Source organism: Martes martes, assembly GCF_963455335.1.
Source record: "Martes martes genome assembly, chromosome: 12".
Classification (NCBI taxonomy): Eukaryota; Metazoa; Chordata; class Mammalia; order Carnivora; family Mustelidae; genus Martes; species Martes martes.
The window spans coordinates 77,552,605-77,575,551 of record NC_137900.1 but is presented as its reverse complement, the minus strand read 5'-3'; the positions used below and the strand labels follow the sequence as shown (position 1 = coordinate 77,575,551).

General features: G+C 46.7%; 1 protein-coding gene across 1 annotated transcript in view; it reads left to right on the top strand.

Moving 5' to 3' along the window:
- Positions 1–22,947, top strand: part of TNC (tenascin C) — a 91,105-nt gene that overhangs the window by 33,819 nt on the left and 34,339 nt on the right. Inside the window, exons 6-14 of the mRNA XM_080820770.1 lie at positions 675–831; positions 4,253–4,522; positions 5,736–5,921; positions 6,187–6,276; positions 7,935–8,198; positions 16,244–16,516; positions 17,082–17,354; positions 17,988–18,260; positions 20,745–21,017. Of these exons, the coding sequence (XP_080676896.1) occupies positions 675–831; positions 4,253–4,522; positions 5,736–5,921; positions 6,187–6,276; positions 7,935–8,198; positions 16,244–16,516; positions 17,082–17,354; positions 17,988–18,260; positions 20,745–21,017 (2,059 nt within the window). The remainder of the gene's footprint in view (positions 1–674; positions 832–4,252; positions 4,523–5,735; positions 5,922–6,186; positions 6,277–7,934; positions 8,199–16,243; positions 16,517–17,081; positions 17,355–17,987; positions 18,261–20,744; positions 21,018–22,947) is intronic.

Sequence of the window (22,947 nt, the reverse complement as noted above, 5' to 3'; positions counted from 1 at the left end):
AGCGGGCATATTTGACATCAAGGATCAGAACGATGGTCTGGGGACTCTACGGACTTTTATATCAATGTTATTGCCTTCGCTTCTGGTGGGGGACAGGGCTGTGGTTAGTTAGTCCCTGCATGTCTGCAAATACATCCTAAGTGATTTTAAGGAGTCAGTAAGCATAGCCCTTAGGGCTGTGAGCTCAAACAGATGCTGAGCTGTCTGCTTGCTCCTCATAGTCTGGGAAACGTCTACTCAGAAGAGAACAAATGAGCTCTGTCTCCAGATGCCCCCAAGCATATCTGACCTGCAGTATCCCTTCTCTCTGGGAAGTAGGTTCCTGAGTCCGAGCCCAGGCTCTGGCACTAACCAGCTGGCCAGTGGGACAGCCCCACAACTTCTCTGATGCTCGCTTCTCAGACTGTCAAAGGAAGGATTGAATCTGTGGCTCTGGACTGCTTTGGCTCTCACATTCTGGCACTTGCCTTGAGTGTCCAAGGAGTGAGTACAGAGGTTTACAAGAGGCAGAAGCCAACTCGAGAGACGTCCTTATCCCCCGTGCATCCTCTGCCATGCTGATCTGCTGGCTAGGGAGAGCTCAGGGAAGGAGTGGATGCAGAAGGAGCGAGCGACAGATGAGAAGAGGCCGGAACCTTCTTTAGGTCTTACCAAGACTCTCTCCTGTCTTTCAGAATAAAGAAGATGAGGGAGAGATCACCAAAAGCCTGAGGAGGCCAGAGACCACATACCGGCAGACGGGCCTAGCTCCCGGGCAAGAATATGAGATCTCTCTGCACATCGTGAAAAACAATACACGGGGCCCGGGTCTGAAGAGGGTGACCACCACCCGTGAGTATCACCTTTAATAGCACGGACCCTGTGATAAAGCTGACCGTGCCCCACAGTGCCTCCTCTGGATAACATTTCCTCTTACAGAGCTTCTGCATCAACCAGGTTTTGCTACATAAAGAACAAGCCCCAGACTCCGTGGTTTAAAACAATAGTTCTGCACGTTGCTGATTTGGGGTTGGGCTCAGCTGGGCGATTCTGTTTTGGAGCGGGCTCGCTTCTGCATTGTGTGGGCTGGGGGCTGGTTGGCCGAGGGTGGCCTCTGTAGGCCAACCTGGGCCTACTCACACGGCAGCTGAGCCCTGTATCACTCCGTCAAAGCACATCTCAAGGCCAGTCCAGATGTAAGGAGCGGGAAACAGATCCATGCCTTGATGAAAGGAGCCTCAGAGTGACATGTCAGGGCAGGCACAGGTACAGGAAGATCAGTAAGAGAGACCATTATAAATAACCTACCACATCATCTAATCTGATACACCGGTCTTGGGAAAGAGGTTGGGCAAATATTATTGTTATTATTTTTCAAGAATAGAAACTGAGGCTTAGGGCTTCGCAATCAGTTTAACAGACGCCACATGGTGAACACCTGGGGGCCACCACAGGGTCACAATTGTCAGTGAGGGTCAGTTTTCTAACTCTCACCCCCTTTTCCACCGGCACTGATGAGGCGCTGATCTCCGTAGAATGTTCATCCCGTATCTCCAGTAGGAACATACATTAGATGTCACTCAATAATAAAGATGTCAGAACTTCTTGGGGGTAGAATAGAATTTGGCACTACTAGAGCCTTTGGTGAGGAGGAAAAAGAAAATCTGGATTTGGAGTTGTTCTACCAAGAAGCCAAATTTTGAACACCAATAAATAAATAAATAAAATTATTTTTGCATTGCCATTTGGGAAAACCTTTCCATCTTCTTCGAGATAGCATCTGTGCCAACTGTTTAAGGGATTGATTCTTTTTGGCAGGAGGTCGTTGGAAAATTTAAACCTGTTGACTAATGACAAGAAAGAACATCTTGCATTTAAATATTTGCACATTTTGCCTCAGAGCCAACTCCTAGATTGTCTCCTCTATAGACAAGTGTTTTCCATCATTCTGACACCATCCCTCTGTGGTAGGTAGAGAGCAGGTATCGACAGGAAAAAATCATTAGATCACCAGAAAGGCATAGAAAAGATCCAGCAAATGCTTACCTGCTGTAGAGAGGGCACACCGAAACTCCAAAACACATTCATCTGCCCCTTGCTTTTTAATTTACTTCTGGGGATTAGCTGCTTTATTCTGCTTGCAGGACAAACATCTGAACACCTGAATTCCCTAGTCTCACATAAATATCGGCACTGAGGGGCAGACATTTCCATGTTCATTTTGCTGCTGGCTGAACTTTATCCAGGTTTATAGGACCTCAAAGTTCGGGTGACAAAGCATTTTTGGCTCCTTCACACGGTATCTGTATAAGGCTGTATTACAACCATTTCTGGCACCTGGATGCTTTTGAGAGACGTTCACATTTAAAGGAGCAAGGGTATGGGCTTTGGACCCAAGCAGACCTGAATGTGAATTCCAGCTTCGCTGCTCACATCACCTTGTGGAGTTCTACTTCTCTAAGCCTATGGCCTGCCATCAGGAATGTGGGTTTATAGTGTCCTTGCAGGGTCGTCAGGAGAGTTAAGACCTACATGACAGAGCACTGCGCTTGGCATAGTAAACCACAGCAGTACTAGGTCCCTCTGTTCAAGGATCCCAAATCTGGGGGATGCGGGGGTGATCAGTGAGCTCGACTCAACCCCGACTTCTTACGAAAGGGCTGCTAAGGACAGGAGCAGGTGTGGTCGGGATGCTTGCTAACACCTGTAAGAACACGGGACAGACAGCTTCACTGTTGAATTGTAACTTTGTTTTCATTGCGCATTCTATGGGTTCATTGTCTGTAGGCTGAGACTGATGGATGAATGCTTAGAATTCAAAAGATAGACTCTGCAGGTTTCTCCTAGTCAGATAGGACTTATTCTTCCTCATTCCCTATATAACGCTGAAGTTCCTTTCATTGGAAAGGAACTTTCCTAATTGTTTCCTAAACCAGCGCTAAAAACACAAATGTAGCTCTTTTTAAATTGAAGAAACAAAGAAACATTGCCTGGATGCCTTCTTAATTTTAGGCATTTGCCAAATTCTCGGTCAGTTTTAATGTTTGCATTAAAATTGTTTATATAATTAGAAAAAAAGAATTCAGACATAAATGACAAAGTCTGATGCTATGCTGGGGATAAAAAGGAGGTCAAAGACCCACTCTCCAAATAAATGAATTTAGACCCTATCTAAGTTGAATAATACATAAACTGTAGAGAAATATGTTACAGAACAGTGAAAAAAGTGTATTAGGATTTTTTTTTATTCTCTTATTTATAATTGTGCTAAGACCACTTAGAATGTGATCTGCTCTCTTCATGAGTAGTTTTCCCTCTGGTCCCTTTGTTGTCGGGCACATCCCTAGAACTTACCCATCTTACATAAACTGAACCTTTGTACTTGCTGGGGAGGGTGTATGTGTTCACCTGATTACAACAAGGGTCAAAGAGGACTCTCATTAGGAAGTGACATGTAAGTGGGGTTTTGAGGGATGACTAGGAGATTTTTCCAGGGGGAGGGGCAATCTCAGGAAAAGCAAATGCAGAGGCCAGGAGGGGAGAAGCAGCATGCCGCGCCTGCAGTCACAACACAACGCTCACACATGACAGCACAAGGCTGGGTGGGACAGGAGGAGGCTGAGGTGAAGGCACAGAGATGGCGAGGCTTGGGACAAGCCATGGCTCTCTGCCTGAATTCTTTCCTCACAAGTAACTCTCCATACCCGGGCAAGCCAAGGGTGGCCTCACTTTTGGAGCTCCATAATTCTGATCAACCATCCAGGGATTTTTGCCTATTTAAAAAAGCCAGAGAGATTAAATCAATGTTTTTTTGGTTTTTGTTTTTATAATTTAAATTTTATTTAAAATTTTTAATTTAAATTCAATTAACCCACTTATAGTACATCATTAGTTTCAGATGTAAATCAATGTTTTTTTAACTGAAAAAGGCCCCAAGCTTGTTTCTTAACTCATGAGCATGGTAACGATAATAATAACAGGACAACGACCATTTATCGTGTGACTGCCATGCTCCAGGCTCTGTGCTGGGTGCTTTGCAAACATTATCTCCTTTCTTGTTCAAAAAACAACAAGCCCTGCAAGGTAGTTGTCATCCTCCCTATCTAGAGCTTGTCAAATGGGAAATGAAGACTCAGAAAGACAAAAGAAGGTCAGATGGTTAGTAGACACTGATCTGTCCATGCATGGAGCTGGATGGCTGCAAACCCCTCTCTGCTCAGCTCGTGGCCCCGGCCCCAGTCTCTGAAACCACTCTGCTGTCTGCCCGTCACAGGCTTGGATGCCCCCAGCCAGATTGAGGTGAAAGATGTCACGGACACCACAGCCCTGATCACCTGGTTCAAGCCCCTGGCCGAGATCGATGGCATTGAGCTCTCCTACGGGATCAAAGACGTGCCCGGCGACCGCACCACCATTGATCTCACCCAGGATGAGAACCAGTACTCCATCGGTAACCTGAAGCCGGACACCGAGTATGAGGTGTCCCTCATCTCCCGCAGGGGTGACATGTCCAGCAACCCGGCCAAGGAGACCTTCACAACAGGTAGTGGGCCTTGCCTGGTGAACAGCCAGGAAAGAAGGGTTGTGAGACTTCCATCCCACTCCGCTGGGGTACCTTCCAGGCTCCTCTGACAGTAGAAATAGAAATAGACAATAGAAAGGGAAATTTCATTCCTTTAAATGTTTGTTTAAAAATATTGTAGTAATTGATCAACTTTTTCAAGAAAAAAAAAACTCTATCCAAATAACCTTCTAAAACACACACACACACACACACACTCACAAAAGCATACTGGGAAGGTGCTGGTCTGACAATCTCCGATAAAAGAAGTTCTGATTAAAATAAAATTCATGTAAATATTTCCATAATAAAAGACAGTTTATGGAAAGCATGAATAACAAAGATGCCTGTGGCATTCCTTTTTTTTAAAAGATTTTATTATTTGAGAGAGAGAGCACGAGTGAGGGTAGAGGCAGAGGGAGAGGGAGAGAGAAAACCCTGAAGCCGACTCCCAGCTGAGCACGGAGCCCAACATGTGGTTTCATCCAGGCCCTTGAGATCATGACCCAAGCTGAAAACGGAGACTTACTGACTGAGCCAGCCGGGCACCCCTGTGGCATTTTCTTAGAAGTCCCAACAGATCCATCAATCATTGAGTCAATAAATATTTTTTCAGAGCTCAGTAATGTATGAATTATTAGAAATACAGAGATGGGCACAGCAGACCAGTTCTTACAGACCTTATTCGTAAGTTTCTGTGTAGTTGTTTTTTTTAAGATTTTATTTATTTATTTGGCAGACAGAGATCACAAGTTAGGCAGAGAGGCAGGCAGAGAGAGAGGAAGGGAAGCAGGCTCCCTGCTGAGCAGAGAGCCCGATGCGGGACTCGATCCCAGGACCCTGGGACCATGACCTGAGCCAAAGGCAGAGACTTTAACCCACTGAGCCACCCAGGCGCCCCTCTGTGTAGTTTTTTTAAGCATAAAATCTGAGGAGCATGAAAATGACTAGAGTATCACACACATTAATAACGGGGAGAGGTAAACAAATAAATAAAATAAAATAATGACAAAGGAGGTGCCCGAGATGCAGTATTTGTTAGATCTGTCCGTCGGGTATTGAGTTGGGGCGGGGGGGCTGTTGCCATTTTTTCTCCAGTGGCAGGTGCCTTTCACATCTCAGCTTGAATTGTCAGACTCCCACTCTCCTAGTGCCTGGCGTTTTCAGTGCAAATGTCCCTTCCTCTTCCAAACAGGCCTGGATGCTCCTAGGAACCTCCGTCGCGTCTCCCAGACGGACAACAGTATCACCCTGGAATGGAAGAACGGCAAGGCGGCCCCTGACCGTTACAGAATTAAGTATGCACCCATCTCGGGAGGTGACCACGCCGAGGTCGAAGTCCCACGGAGCCAGCAAGCCACCACCAAAGCCACGCTCACTGGTGAGCTCTGCCTCCCAGACCCAGCTCACCCGCACACCGGGTTGGGAGGGGTGGGGCATGTCCCCATTTTGCAGCCCTCCACAGAGAGAAAGAGGCGCAGTTCCCAGCAATTCTCTCACTCGGACTTCAGCGAGGCAGTCTGTAGAACCTACCAGACACGGAGAGATCAGAGGCTTCAGTGACAGACAGCTCGGGACTGTCTTCATGATCCTCTGAAAGTCTTTCCAGTTTGGGGCTAAATATCCACCTGCACGTTCTCCCTTAGGTTTGAGGCCGGGAACTGAATATGGGATCGGAGTGTCTGCTGTGAAGGCTGACAAGGAGAGTGATCCCGCCACCATCAATGCGGCCACAGGTGAGACATCCATTGGTCCCCACCACCTCTGGGCTGGCGCTGGCAGATGCACTGGGGCCCAGGAGGCGGAAAACCTATTTGGAAAGAAACAGTAGATGCACAGAGGAGAAAGCGGCCCCTAGGATCATCTAGCTCAGATGTCCAATTCAAAAGTAACATAAGCACACCACGTCTAAATGATCGTAAAGGAGAATGAGATTTTTTTTTTATGAGAAATTGGAACCAGATTTTATAAGAAACCTGCAAACTTTTTTTTTAAGTTCGTAATCAGTTCTTTTTCTTTCTTTCTTTCTTTCTTTCTTTTTTTTTTTTTTAAATAAACCACAGTCTGATCAAAACACATCTGGAAGGTTTTCTTTTAGGAAACACCTGACTTTCATAGTATACCCTTGTCCTACAGACAGTAAGTAGCAGGGACATAGTTTCAGACAGACTGTGCTCTTACTTTTCATCGTGAAGCTCCAGGCTCTGGAAGAGGGTGATGAGGAAGGAGCTGTCTGGTTTGAAGCCATTGATTCTTTGCTCAAGTGTTCCCCCTTCCCTGAAAAATTTGTTAAAAGAAAACTTTTCCCTCTACTTCTCCACCAGCCTCCTCCATCCTTCCCCCAGTCACTGTGAAGAAAAGGGGTCTGGTGTGCAAAGGGGATGAAGGTCATGCCTCATGGAGCTTCCCCATTATGCAGGACCCAATGCTGACCACTTGCACACACACCCTTTTTTTTTTAAGATTTTTATTTAGTATTTGACAGAGGAGAGAGAGAAATCATAAGTAGGCAGAGAGTCAGGGAGAGGGAGAAGCAGACTCCCCAGTGAGCAGGAAGCTCGATGCAGGCCTCCATCCCAGGACCCTGGGATCATGACCTGAGCTGAAGGTAGTTGCTTAACAGACTGAGCCACCCAGGTGCCCCACACACTCTTTTTTATCTTTTTCTTTGGAGGTAATTGTCAATTCGTGTGCTGTTGTGAGAAATGATACAGAGAGATTCCCCCTAAACCCTTTGCCCAGTTTCCTCCAATGGTTAACAACTGTGTAATCATTGAACAATATCACAACCAGGAAAATGACATTGACACAATCTATCAGCTTTATGGATATTTCACCAGGCAGTACATGCAACTCATTTTTGTAGGTGGGTGTACTTAGCCCTACACAGTTTTATCCTGAGCAGCTTTTCTCAGCCACCAGTATGGTTAAGACACAGAATAGTTCCATCACTAGGGTCGCTTTTGTCCCCTTTTTTAATAGCCACAGGCAACTCCTTCCCCCTCTCCCTCTCTCCCTAGCCCTGGGCAATCCCCAGTCTTCATCTCTGTACTGTTGTTATTTCAAGAATGCTACATATAAGGAATCATACAGAGAATGCAACCTGCAGAGAGAGGCTTTTTCACTCCCTGTAATTCTCTCAAGGTCCGAGGTCTGTTCAAATTGTTCCTTATGTCAACAGTCAGTTCTTTTTACATGCTTTTAACTGAGTAGTATTTCATGGTATGGATATATGCCACTATATCCTTTTTAATCTTCCAAAATGTGAAAACAGACCCAGATGAGGAAGTTGCCTGTAGCCACACAGCCCCGGTAGGGCAGAGCTGGGATGCTTAACCCAAAGCAGCCCTACTTCCCAGCCTGAGGCCTGGTCATCTCTCTGCTTTCCTCCCAGACATGGACGCACCCAGGGACCTGCGGGTTTCTGAAACCACAGAGACCAACTTGACCCTGCTCTGGAGGAGGCCTTTAGCCAAGTTTGACCATTACCGCCTCAACTACAGCCTGCCCTCTGGCCAGCCGGTGGACATGAAGCTTCCGAGAGACACCACGTCCTATGTCCTGAGAGGCCTGGAACCGGGGAAGGAGTACAGCATCCTCCTCATCGCCGAGAAGGGCAGACATAAGAGCAAACCCGCACGAGTAAAGGCATCCACAGGTGAGGTCAGCCTCTGAGCTCTCTCCAGACCCTCTGCTGATTCTGAGGTTTGCAGACCCGCAAGTCAGGCTGTCTCCCCAGGGGAAAACCAGGTGGGAAAACACACAACTTTCTCCACATAGCGCTTTGAAGGAGCTACTTACGTCTCTTTTCCTCTGTCAATTGATTCAGCGAAGCCTTCTTGTTGGGAAATCACTAGCATTTTCTAAGATATTTCTTCCTAGGAGAACTTAAAGCATCAGGGTTTGTGTTTGTCTTGCAGTTTTGTTTTGTTTTTTTTTTTTAAATTAATTTTATGCATTTTACAGAGTTTTTTCATTTGTTTCTTGTTTTTTTGTTGCCCTTCTTTAGCCTAACAATTAATTTACTTCTCACTTTATTTTTTTTCAAGATGACCAAGATGTTGGTAATAATTTTTTGTGTTTTTTTCCCCACTTAATGTTTTTTTTTAATGTTTATTTATTTATTTATTTATTTACTTTTAGTAATTTCTACACCTAACGTGGGGCTCAAACTCATGACCCCAAAATCAGGAGTCACGTGTTCCACCGACTGAGCCAGCCAAGCACCCATCCCACTAAATGTTTTTATTTCAGGTCTTTTGCTTCCTTCCAAGGTTATCTGAAAAGTTGCCTCTGATCCTTGGAGGCTAGCACAGTGCCCTCCTCATTTTCTCTTTTCTCCTAGTCTCTAAGAGGCAAACTTCTTTTTTCCATGACAGCTAAATCCTGAAGTGCGGTGTTCCTTCTAGCCCGATATCCTGTTCCTGGTACCTGCTGACATAGTTCCCCCGTGGCTAAGTTGAAAAAATAATCAGAAAAAAAATCCGTTCTTCCTGTATGAGAAATATGTGCCCAGAATTGTGGCCCCAAACTATTCAAGAGGTATAGATGGAAAGTGTTCATTCTTCAGGGCTTGACAAGGAATGTCTTTAGTCTCAATTTAGTCTTTATTGAGAAAACCCACTCAATACGTTATAGTGTGCTGATATCTGAGGGGAAACTGAGTCATGTACTTAGCATTGTTATTTTCACTCATGTGCTCCTGCTCACTGTCTGTGGGGGAGATTAGACAGTGGGAATAGTAGATTGAACACCATCAAGGGAAGGGGGTGATTGGGAGAATCAGGGTCAGCTGGAGAAAGTGTCACGGCAGAGATGCTAGTCCAACTCAATCTCGATAAGCAGAAAAGAGGTCGTAATGATGGGCAAATCTGGAAATGGCCTTGAAGAGTCTTCGTCATTTATGAGTACCTTCCCTTGCAAATAACAGAGAGCTCAAAAAACAGTCACTTCAGCAAAATGGAAGTTGGTTTCTCATAAGGTAAATCTGACGCTAGGTGGTTCAGGTCTGGTGTAATAGTGCCAAGTTATCAGGGACTTGGTCTCCTCCTCTTTTTCTGTTCCACCATTCTTAGTCCTTGGCTCCATTCCCAAAGTCACTTCCATGTCACAATATGGCTCCCACAGTACAGCCCTCACATCTGTGTTCTAGGCAGCTTGAAGGAGGAAGAACCAAAACCAAAAAGGCGTACCTCCTAGATGAGTCTTTCCGGAAACTTCACCATTGACTACAACTCATTTTTCATGGGCTACTCCATGCTACAAGCAAGTCTAGGAAAAGTAGTCTTCTGGCTCAGCTTGTTGCTGCCCACATAAAATTGTGGTTGTTTATAAGAGAGAGAGAAGGGATATTTGGTAGACAAAGAGCAGCCTCTTCACAGAGTCTCAAGTGAGCTTGAGTGGTTAAATCTGTTGACTTTGTACTGCTTTCCACCCAGCTATGAGATGATCATCAAGGCGCTCTGAAGGGACAGTTCAATCCTAGGTAAGGAGGGGCAACATAGAATCCAGAAGCAATAAATCTAGAGATTTGAGTGTTTCAGCTTTATAATCATGAGCTTGTCAGAAGGTGTCAAGGGACAGCAAATGAACCTGAAAAATAAGAGAGAAGTCATTTCTTTCTCTTTGTTCTTCCTCCTTCCTCTCCTCCTCTTCCTTCTCTCTCTCTCTCTCTCTCTTCCCACCTTTCCCTGCATTTGACAAATGCTATATCAAAGAGTTTCCTATCTCTACTCCATCATTTTACCCTCTGGCTGTAGGTAGGTTATCTCCTGTCTCCAGCGGAGAAGCCCCAGACCTCAGCAGCTCAGAAAGACGAAAGTTTTCAAGTGAACCACAGGCTGAAATTACTTTGTCTCCAACTAAAAGCCCAGTTTGGGCATCCCAAAGACTCAGTGGTTTCATTTCCCCCACCACACATCCTTAATATGGTTTCCAAAAAATCACGTTGTCTACTTAAAGACATCCTTCCTTTCAGGGAAAAAAAAAAAAAAATGGGCAGAGTCCCTTTTATTGGCTCTTCCCCCATGGTCTCCAGAATATTTTTCCGTGGGGCTTTCTCCATAGTGAGGTGGACATCTCTTTCCTTCTCTCAAATTCTCGAATTCTATCTTTTCAAGTCTTCTACGTTACTTGACCAGTAATGTTTATAGCTGAGCTCTGTGCACTAAGTTCTAGGGATTCTAGATCAATTAGGATAGATGTGTGCTGCTGAGGAACTTGCTGATACACAGACCGACAACACAACACTCCGCTTGCTAAAGCTGGGGTTACAGAGAGTGCGGCGGGAACACTGCACTCTCTGTATGGATGATTTCTGGGCATCAGGAAAGGCTTGAGATGGGCAGAAACTCTTGCACAGACACATAAAGGCAAACAGGACTGCGTTGAAGATTATGGAAATAAGTACAAATATAGGCACTTGACCTTGTGTCTATGAGAAGAAGAAAGAAACAGACCACACGGGAGCTCTTGGGCAAGTGTACCTACGGGATTTTGAGTTCCAAGATGTCACAGGGCCATAGGTTCAAACCGCAGAAGAAAGAGACTCCCCTTTCTGCATTGTTAGATTCCTTTTTTTTTATTTCCTTTTTTTAAAGATTTGTTTATTTATTTGAAGGAGAGGGCATGAGCAGGAGGGGTAGAGGGAAACAGAGCAGGAGAGAGAATCTCAAGCAGACTCCATGCTGAGTGCAGAGCCTGATGCAAGGCTGGATTCCACAATCTTGAGATCATGACTTGAGCTGAAACCAAGATTGGACACTCAAACCCCAGTACCACTCAAGCAGCCCCATCACTGGGTAAGAGCACAAGTCTGCAAAGTGCTCCTCATTATCCAGGGGTCTTATGGAGGAGATGCGGAATTGGCTGCCCCTAGAGCAGTCTTTTCCCAGGGAATTCCAGAGCTCTAGCCATGGAATTGAGCCGAAGGGCAAACTTTTTCCTTGACGCAGAACCAAATTAAAAGTATGCATAAGCCAGCTGCCCATCACACCTGAAATAAAATCCAGAGACCCTACCACAGCCTACGTGGCCCTACGGAATCTGTCCCTTCCAGTCCCTCTGACCTCACTCCCACCATTTGTCCCCTTGTTCATTTCACCCTGGTCACCCTCGCCTTCCTGCTGTTCCTTGAGTATACCAAGCCTGCTCTTACCTCAGGGCATTTGCACATGCTATTCCTACTGTCCAAATACCACTCCTCTCCCAGTTAGTCATTGGCAGCTCCCTCATTTTATTTAGCTCAAGTGATTTCTCAGCAGACTTCTCTGGCCACCAGTCTGAAATGGTGTCTCCATCCTGACTGACTCCTTCATGCTGCTGCAGAGTTCCTTACCTGCCCTGATATTATTCAGTAGTTGGATTATTTGCCTATGACCTGCCTCCTACCACTGACCAGAATGTAAAGACTTTGTCCCCCTTAACCAGTGCTGCATCATCCCCAATGCCTTAGACAGGGCCAAGCAGAAGTCATGTGCTTCATGAGGCTTTGGGCACCCCAGCTACTCCAGAGTGGTAATGTTTCCATTGAATCTCCTGGTCTTTTCCTTCTACCTCTGCATTAACAGCCCAAATTCCCTCTATTCAGGATTAAGGGAAGGAAAGTTACTCTGTTGTCTTCAGTTAAGCTTACTCTAGATAGAAAGGGAAGAAAGAGAGGAGGGAAAGAGAAAGGAAAGGAAGGGGTTCGGGAGAGGGAGGGAGGGAGAGAGAGAAGGAAAGAAAGGTAGAAACCCATTAAAGTTGAGGAAAATTAATGTGTGCCAGGCATCTCCCCCACGCCCCACACCCTGCATTTATATTTTGATAAACTCAATGACATCCCGCTTAAAGTGGAGGCCATGAATTTGCTGTGAGCAGTGGGGACATAGAGCAGAGAGAATATGAAAAACACAAGGCCAAGAAAGCATCTTTCCTTACCAGCGTCAGAACTCCTCTGTGATACCCCAGTAGTTCTCATGGGTTTGGAAAGCAGAACGGTGGCATTTTGCTTGTAGTCACAGCTGCAAGTAACAGGGAACATTCTGCAGTGATACCGTTTTGATTTATTCATGGAGCAAACTGAATTTATTCAAATATTTAACCATCCAACAAATATTTATTACTTAACTGCTATGGGTCGGGCAATGCTGGTGTCTCTGTAGAACAGGAAGGCACACAGTGAGGCACACTGCAGTGAGAAGGAAAGAACCAAAACCAAAATTATAAGACTATAACTAGTCTGTTTTAGAGGGAAGTTTGGGAAGCTATGGGAGCAGAAACAAGGACCCATTCCAGACCTGTGTAAAGGGAAAGAAGGATACCAGAGAAGGCTTTCTGGAAGACGTGACACTTGGCTGAGTCCTCAAAGAGGAAAGGAAGTGCGGAAGGGGGTAATGACATTTCCAGCAGGAGGAACAGCATGTGAGAAGGCACGAGCCACTTCCTACTAGTGAAACACAGGCTGTCCAGTCCTGCCCTAAGATGCAGTAGGAGAATAGCAAGGTATGGGGTTCGAGACATCATCAGAGACTGTCTACGAAGGGCAGTGAATATCATGCTAAAGGGCTTGGACTCCATTCTTGACAGTGATAAAGAGTCACTGAAAAGTTTTAAGGCAGGCAAGGCATTTAATTCTAATTATCTTGACTTTACAAGGTGAGATCAAAGCAATTAACTCTACCCTTTGGGTCCTCAGGCTTGAATTTGGCCATCCACCTGCTTTGGGAGAATCATTCTCTCCCATCAGTGAACACTGCAAGTGAATTCCTAATTAGCCAGCACTTGGTAATTACCATCTACAAGATGATGGAAGATTTAAAGTTGGCACATCTGAAGGTTTAAAGCTGGCACAGCCAGAAATTCCTCCAGGCCAGCTGGTCAACCCACCCTGAGCATAGAAATGGGATTTCGAAATTCTGATTTCCCAGGCCCACTGACATTGTTCAGAGGGTAGATGCCAGTGCACAGCTGTAAGAAAAAGACAACAGCCTTTTCATAAAGAAATGCCAAGAAATGCAGCGTGGAACAACACAGCGGAAACACTGGGCTTCGGGGACAGTAAGGCCACCAACGTGTCATTTGCTGTTGAAATGTAGAGTTTGCATTTATGTGAAACTTCTTAGTCCCCACCTCAGCTATCGTCCACTGTATTTTTGTTTGTAGCATTCCCTCTAATTTCATAATTATCCCTTCAACTTATCTCAATTCTATTCATTGAAGTTATACCTTTTACTTATCTGACTAGCACTTGTTTAGTGAGAAAGGTTGGGGGTGGGGGACACCAATAGCACTCATGACAGAAACAGTCAGAGCACGGCTCACTAAAGATAAACTGATACTCTTCCTTGACCTGCTTGTTAAAAAAAAAAAAAAAGGTGGAAGAATAGTCAAATGTTTTGGTGGAACTATCACCCTGATTATTACTATTTACTGAGCAACATGATGTTATGTGGAAGTCACCTGTCAGCTGTAAGAACGGAGGGAGTAGGATGTGAGGGGTGTCATACAATAGTGTCAGTGGCGTAAAAAAAAAAAAAAAAAAGCCATTCTAGAGAGAAGAGGTGGATCTCCTCAGGAAGAGAGAGTTCCCACCGCGCATCCTCTCCCGTCCTTTCTGCATCCATCTTTACTGCAAGAGCTTTCCTAAACCATCCCTGACCCCCTCCTCCCTGCCCTCGTTAGGTAACTCGCCTCCCCTTCCCTGCAACAATGGTTCTTGACATTGTTTTCATGGGGGAAAAAAAAAAAAGGCTTTATGTCTGAATTAGAAAGACAGCTTAAAAAGCAGTTAGCTGAGAAGGAGAGACGGTGACTTAATTCACATAAAGAGGAAAAGGGTCAGAGCCGTCCAAGCTCCTGACAAGCAGTTTCGACAGCAGGAGGAGGAAAGTGGGGTGAGCCACAGGAGGCATTTGGGGGTGACAGGATTAATCTCCCTACCCTTGAAGTGTGGCTTAGATTGTTTTTTGTCCTATACCGCTAAATGCGTGAGGACTACTAGAATATTTGAAAAGGACACACTCTTGATTTTAGTTGTGCTTAAATCCCAAGGTCGAGGAGACAACTGTTATATCGGTAGCAGTGCTTTTGGCCTCATAAGGGCCAGTGGGTTTAAGGATGGCCGACTTTCCCTTTCTTTCCCCAAAATGACATGCATTGGGTCCTCTCTTTCTGATCAATATCACATTTGTGTTGTTAAGAACTGCTTCGGGTGAGCTACAGGGCATGAATTTGCGTTATATAAGGAGCCCGTAGAATGGAGTTCAAGATGAGGCATGGCCAACATTTTCTGTCAAGGGCCAGAGAGTAAATATTTTAGACTTTTCAGGCCGCAAGGTTTCTGTCACGACTATTCAAGGATCCCTGTAGCACAAAAGCAGCCATCAACAATACGTGAATGAACAAGCATGGCTGTTCCAATAAAACTTTATTTATACACCAAAATTTGAATTTCATTTGTATTTTCACATATCATGAAATATTCTTATTTTGGGATTTTTGCCCTAACCATTAAAACCTATAAAAAACTGTTGTTAACCGTTCATTACCAAAGTAGGCAACAGGCCAGACTTGGCCCTCGGATCATAGTTTGCAGACCCCTGTTCAGATCAAATAAGATTTGCTGGAGTACAGTCTTTGTCAATGTGAAACACTAAGGAAGAACTTTTCCCAGAGCTTGGAAAAGTCTGAATTAAATAGATTCTTGAAGAGAAAGATTTTTTCCCTCAGAAAGGATGTCTTCCATCCAGTCAAGCTAGGATTTTCAGGTCAGAAGTGTCCTTTAATGGGCACGTAGGGCTCTTTTGAAACTAGCAGCCAGTGGGAGGCATAAATGGAGAAACAATTTGTTCTTTTAAATGAGCTCGAGGCAGTTCTTGCTCTGTTGTTTACAGGATCCATTTCTAGAGAAAGTCCTTTATTCCTAGGTCACGCAAAGCCCACTTAAGCTCTGCCCTGGGCAAATTGTCACTGGGAAGGCATATTCAGACAGGTGTGTTATTGCTGTACTTTGTGTGTACAGGAGATGATTGAAGATGGCACCTTTGCTTTTAATTGAGCTTAATAAGCTCTGTTTGTCCCGAGCCTCAGTCTTTCTCTCCAGTAAGGGACTGTTTTGCAAAGACTCCTTCCCTTCCTCAGTACAACCTTACTTGGACCGTGTTCATTTATCTCTCATCTTCCTGAAGTGGTTTTATGTAAACTGACTTGAGCCCCCGGAACTGACAAAATATCCCAGCATAGAGACTGTAGAACAGGTCCTCTAGATGAGACTGAGGAAGCAAGATCCAATTTTCTCAAAATGCAGAAGGCTGAGCAGCTTAGACCCAGCATCCTGGGAATGCCTGGAGACTGTTCCTTATGGTCTCGTCCTTACAATGAGAGACACTTTCCATGATGGAAACCAAAGCCTAGAGCACTACAAACATGGGTGTGTAGAGTTTTTTAGATCCACAGGACGCTGGTCAGGAGGAAAATACCATCTCGAAAAGACACACACAAAGAGGCAACAGGGAAAAATAAGTATTATATTGAGTTTTCTGTTCATGTTTTGATGGCGACCGCAGCGCTGGGGCTTACATTGAGACAAACATGGCGCTCGGCCCCACCCCAGCCCCCACGGCAGGCCTTCTCAGCATTGGCAATGGCTTTGCCATTTCTGGGTTCCCAGAAGGAAAGGAGTTTGAGGAAGGGTTTAACTGACCCATCTCTGTTATTATTCAGGCCATGCCCCTGAACTGGAAAACCTCACCGTGACCGAGGTTGGCTGGGATGGCCTCCAACTCAACTGGACCGCAACTGACCAGGCCTATGAGCACTTTGTCATTCAGGTGCAGGAGGCCAATGGGGTGGAGGCAGCTCAGAACCTCACGGTGCCCGGCAGCCTGCGGGCTGTGGACGTCCCGGGCCTCAAGGCCGCCACCCCGTATAGAGTCACCATCTACGGGGTGATCAGGGGCTATAGGACACCGGTGCTCTCTGCCGAGGCCTCCACAGGTACCTCTCTCTCACCCTTCCGTTTCTAGCTCCTGCTGTCCCTAACAGGAAGCCACCCACAGCTCATCAGACACAACTCACTTCTGAATGGACTTGGTCTGCCCCAGGTCATAGTGCTGTGGTGTCTCATAAAGGGGAGCCGTCAGGCTGTACGACTCCAGGGGCACCTTTGACAGTGCACCCCATGTGAACAACACCTTTTGGGGTTGTGCAGAGCCCTGCCTGGGGACGATACCCACAGCCCCAGTGGCGGGGCCTCGAGCTTCACCGACTCCCTCCCGGGAAGGAATGTGAAGGCATTATATTTAAGAGAAAAAAAAATCAGAACATTAATCTCTCTGCCCACTGAGGGTTGGGGCAATTCTTTAATGAAATAAGATGACAAATATTTTTCTAGCCCTCATGCTCTTTGCTTGCTTTCTCAAATCCAGGAGGTTGCACGATGCATGTTTGTCTAGAGAAAGTCCTGTATTTTTCAGTAGCATGAAGCCTTCTCGGGTGTTCAAGATTCCCTGGATCTTGCTGTGTGATTTGATCGTTAAACTCGTTCTTTGTCCTTCCGCAGGGGAAACTCCCGGTCTGGGAGAGGTCACCGTGTCCGAGGTGCGCTGGGATGCCCTCAGGCTCAACTGGACTGCTCCGGAAGGAGCCTATGAACAGTTTTTCATTCAGGTGCAGGAGACCGATGCGGTCGAGGCAGCCCAGAACCTCACAGTCCCGGGAGGACTGAGGTCCGTGGACCTGCCTGGGCTCAAAGGAGCCACTCACTATAGCGTCACCATCCGTGGGGTCACACGGGACTTCAGCACGACTCCTCTCTCTGTTGAAGTCTTGACAGGTATTCTAGACTAATCCATTAATGTGTTTCCTCCCCTTGTCTCTGCTCAGGGGGCATCCGAGCTCTTCCTGCCATAAACTGGGCTCAGCCGCGCCACCACCCCCCCCCCCCCGCCGCCCCGGGGAACACCGGTGAATCATCCCCACTTCCCTCCAAATGTCATAGCCCTTATTTGGACATGTCCCGGTCCAGCATGGTAGCCAATTCCATGGAAAATCCCACCTGCTCTTCCCTTACAGAAGTGAGAGGTGACTTTTCTTTCAAAGCAAGTTTCAATCATAATAGCTAAGGAGTTGGAAAGCACACTTTGCAAGTGGAAAAGAAAAAAAAAAAAAACTGGTGTGAGCTCATTTTAAGAACACACTAAAAGATTCCCTAAAGCCCCATTTATATGTTAAGCATGGAAGTTATGAACAATTCCTAGAACTGTCTTTCATTCCCAGAGACCGAAGAGAAAAACCCTGGCTTTAGTGCCCACAGTTAGAGCGTGCTCCACACCTGCCATAAATCACGCATCTGTAATCAACACTAACCAGACGACTCTGCCCAGCCTCGGCCCAAGGGTCATCTTACCCGAATCCCCGCATGCAGTTCCCTTTTTTAGTAACTCGGCAACTCTGTGTCCTCATGCAGAAGAGGTTCCAGATCTGGGAAACCTCACAGTGACCAAGGTCAGCTGGCATGACCTCAGTCTGGACTGGACGGCCCCCGATGGGATCTATGAGCAGTTTATCATTGAGATCCAGGAGGCTGACCAGGCTGAGGAAGCGCACAGTCTCACGGTTCCGGGCAGCCTGCGCTCCGTGGAAATCCCGGGCCTCAGGGCCAGGACTCCTTACACGATCACCCTGCATGGCGAGGTCAGAGGCCGCAGCACTCCGCCTCTTGTTGTGGAGGCCATCACAGGTATAGGACCCTCCTCCCACGCCAGGGACTTGACTGAGCCAACCTCCATTTGGGATAGAGAACATTCCCCCAAGGGTCATAGTTTCATCTCCATGTTCCTGACAGACAGTGCGAATGCAAGTTCTAACTTAGGAAGGTCTGGGTTGGAATTCCGCTTTCCTGGCTGAATGCTCTTCGGTCTGTCGTTTGACTTGTCTGAGCCTTCTTTCCTCGCCTTCAGATCAGAGATAACACCCCACCTCAGAACACTGTCCTGAGCAGTGAATGAAACCATGACCGAAAGTGCTGAGCTAAGCTCCCATCCTGTAGGAAATACTGAACAGCAAATAGGTTAATACATCAGGCAGCAACGTATCGTAATGAAAATAGCAGAAACGGTAGGGCTGTGGCACAAGAATAAGGTCAAAAGTTTCTAGAGAAATCTTATCATGAGTGGCCTCAGAGTCACTGCCTGCCGTCCAACGGGTAGTCATGTGTCCATGGGATAACCTTTGAAATGATCTGGCCATCTTCGATCAAAAATGTCCGAGTCTCTCACTCTCTCCTTAACAGACACTCAGGGCAGCAGGCACATTTCCAAAAGAGAGCAGCAGTCACATTTGACTCCAATGTTTTTCATTCAGTGTGGAGAGGAAAAACAATTTATCTTAATTTGTCCCCTGGAAATATGCTGTTGCATCTGTTATAGGAAAATTCTGTGCTGTTTGTGAGGTTTTTAGAAACAGCCTGAAAGGGGGCAAATGAGCCAAATTTTTGGTGGGTTTTTATGCTGGGCCCTCAGCCCATGCCCTTCGCTATACATCCCGTGTTTTGATAATACCACCCAAATAACCTCTTTCAAATAATTTGTTCTTCTTGCTCACATATACCAAATAAATTTGGTCCTCTCTAGAAGCTACACACAGTTCCAAAAATGAGAAAGGTGATGTCGCAATCCACCAAAGCTGGCCAGGTTATATGGTCCTGTGCTGCTTGAAATATCTTCAGACCAAATGAACAAAAGGGGCTTTTGAGGCCCATGTGGTCTGGATGCTGGATGCTAGCGGTCTCTATCTGTAGTATGTAAACTTTCGTTTTGAGCAACAGAACTCCTTTTTCACATGAAATCTCACCAGGAACCCCAGTCCATGACAGATATATGGACAGCTCTTCTCAGTGAGCGAGGGAGGCAGAGGGCACTTCCTGCACGGATACCCGCTGAAAGCATCACGGTCACGTGGTACCTCTTGACTCAGCCCCTCTAACAGGCTGAGTGTGCTCAGACTCACCACTGAGTCCTGAAATATCTAAGAATAAGTACTTCAGGGGCATCTTTTGTGACTGAAATTCCTACAGATACTTCCTTTTCTAACTTCGAATCCATGGCCCCTTTAGTCTTTAAAAGGAGATGAGTCTGGGATTGCATTTTATCCGCAAAGGTGTTCCCCTCGGCAGTGGGCTTTGCCGTGTTCAGAATCCAGACTTCCTAAATCAGCAATGAGAACTACATTAACTGTCCTTCCTCCGTGGTGGAAAGATAGATAGTGGGCCCTGCTCTGCACCATTTACCAAGCAAAACATAATCACTTTTAATTAAAAGTGGGCCCTCATTTCGCACAAATGGCTTTGCTTCATGGTGCAGACATTCCTCATCCAGGCACAAAGTACTCGCAGAAGGTGGGAGGGAAAGAACCGAGCCAAGATTCCAGCACAGAACATTTGATCCCTGAAAGCTGAGTAAAGTCCACGGATAAAACAGCAGACTTGTCCACACCGAGACAGCATACACTTTATTAAGCCAGTCCGATAGCAGGTGGCCAGCAATTGGACAGTCTCTCCAACGTGAAGTCATGAAAGGAGGCAGACAGTTGTTTCCAATACCGCTGAGAAGCTCCAAGGGGAAACATCTGAACAGTGATGTATTTGTTGGGCTGCCGCTTACTGGGCACTCACTGTGGGTCACGTATGACCCTCAGGGGAGTTGTAAATGGTCTTTATGCATCACACAGTCCAATGACAGGGCGCTGTCCGCTCCCTCTAGAGATGAAGAGAGGGAGACTCAGGGACGAGCTGTGTGATAGGTCAGAGACTCACCGGGGGTTAAATATCATTGTTGGAGTTCCAACCAAGGCCCAGCTGCCTGCAAAGCCTTCACTTTTAACCATCCCTGCCCTCCCTGACCCGCAGTCCCACTTCGCCAGCTGCCCTGTGGGTTCCGGCCCTGCCTGCCGAGAGACCTCCCAGGTGGGTTGTTCAGTGGTCCGCTGGATAACATTGCTCTCCCAGTGAGACGTGCGGATCTTCCCCTTTCTGGCCATTTGCAACTCCTAAAGAAAGCTGTGGCCAGGTTACAGGTGTTCAATCTGGAAATAAATGCCCAGAGACCAAGAAGGACCACACATGCCCCCACCTCTTTCTGTCTTCCGTAGAGCTGGGCTGTGGGACGTTTGGTTTCTTCCTTTTGTGCTTTGCAGAACTGACCAATACCTCTCTGTCCTTCTTCAGAGGAGCTCCCCCAGCTTGGGGACTTAGCCGTGACCGAGGTTGGCTGGGATGGCCTCCAACTCAACTGGACCGCAACTGACCAGGCCTATGAGCACTTTGTCATTCAGGTGCAGGAGGCCAACGGGGTGGAGGCAGCTCAGAACCTCACAGTGCCCGGCAGCCTGCGGGCTGTGGATGTCCCAGGCCTCAAGGCCGCCACCCCGTATAGAGTCACCATCTATGGGGTGATCGGGGGCTATAGGACACCGGTGCTCTCTGCTGAGGCCTCCACAGGTACCTTCCTTCCCACTGCCGATGCCCCTCCCCAAGGCGCTCTGCTTCTTCTCCAAGAGACTGTGCAGAAAGTCAGCTTCTCTCCCTGAGTCCTTCCCTTCTGCCTCTTAGTGGCTGCTCATGCATGCTGAGCGACAACCCTGTGAGCTGTGCTTCGGTCTACAAGCCACCGCCATTTCAAGAATGAATGATAGAACCATTGCCTTTTCTGACCTCCAGCCTCTAGCCTCTCCCAGCCTTTACCTAGTCCTACCACTCCCTCTCTTTCCAAATGATGGCATTCTGTTTCAGGAGACAGCCTGATGGTTTTAATTCTCTTCTCCAGGGCTGGAATAGAACTAAAAACCGCCCCTCCCCTCGCCATGTGTGAGTTCTGGTAGAGCACAGATTATTTACTTTAGAGAGTCCTTTTGCTAGTTGGAAACCGGTGCTTTACTATCCCAAATCCCTCAAGGGTATGGGCACTGTGGTTCTTGCATTTAAAAGAAATGTTTTAATTTAAATGTTTCTTTAAAATGCACTGAGTATAATAAGAGAACTGAATTACCCTCCTCCGGGCACTTCTCTCAGATACTGAGTCATTGTTAGGACACCAAATTAGCAAACAGCTAGACCAAAAAGGGAAGGAAAAAAAAATCACACAATTATGACTAGAGACAGTACCAAAGAAAAAGCCATTCATTAGGAGAAGTCCACACAGCAGCATTCAAAGCAAGGAATGTCCCGGGCTATGAATGTCAAAGATCTGATGCCCTTTTTGCTCTTTTAATCAAGAGGTGCTCCCTGGAGTGTTGGCCTCAGCATGGCACACCCCCAGGGCCAACCCAGGAGGCTGCGTCAGCTGGCAAGGTGGCAAGGCATTCAGGGCCGCCCAGGAGCCGCGGCGGTGAGCAGCCTTCCCAAGCACAGTTTTCCTTTGTTCCCCTTCCTCCATGCCTCCAACGGATGGAAGCTCAGCAGAGGCCACCGTGTTTGGTTCTGCAGGTGCCTGCCCCATGTTTAGATAGTCACTGCCACTAAACTTCCGTGCAAACCCATACAACCTCCCTGATTCTAGCAAAAGCATCGCTCTGCATTTTAGCCTCCATCATGTCCATAATCCTCCCCGAGACAAACGTAATACAGACAGCCACTGTATGAATGATGACCTTGAAACGCCCAGGAATTGCAACTGAGGCTGCCCAGGATGGACCCAGGGCCCTTTGATCTGACATAGGGATCATAAATCATCCCTCCCCAGAAGGCAAGAGAAATCACTTGCCATTCCTGATCTTTCCTGCAGACCTTGTGGTTTGGGTGCTCTTAGTACTTTTATGTGTGTGGGTTTTGTTTTTTTTCCCCTTTTTAATGATATCAACAGTCTTATTTCTGATGAATTGGTAAAGGGCAGAAGGGCCGTAATTCCATCCGATCTGTGTCTCACCACATCTGATGGATGGAAAGAGCAATATCAGCTCTTGTCCCCTTGCTTCTGCCTGCCCTCTGCCTAGTTTATTGCTGCTGCATGACAAAGCATTGGTGGGACAGTCTCCCAGACAAAATGCTATCTCTTGGCTGAATAGGGTGGCCTGAATGCCTCGCCTCGGCTCAGCTCTCCAGGTTGGCAATGCAGTAGTAGCTTTCTTGGCCCACACAGAAGCAGTTAAGAGAGGACAAAGTTTTTCCAACAGAATATGAAAATAGCCAGCCCTTGTCAGGAGTATATACGGAGACAATACCAAGAACCACGCTGACGAGTTGCCGGTTCCCTTTAAGTCACAAAAGCAGAACCCTCCAGGTACCACCTTGGGAGGGTAAAGGCATCAGAGTTACTCAGTCTTCATTTAACTAGATGGGAGCTCCTTCAAAGCAAAAGATACCCCCAGGAGGGTGCCAAGCAACTTTTGGTCTCCTGAGTGCAATTCAAGAGACTGAGAGCTGCCAGCACGCC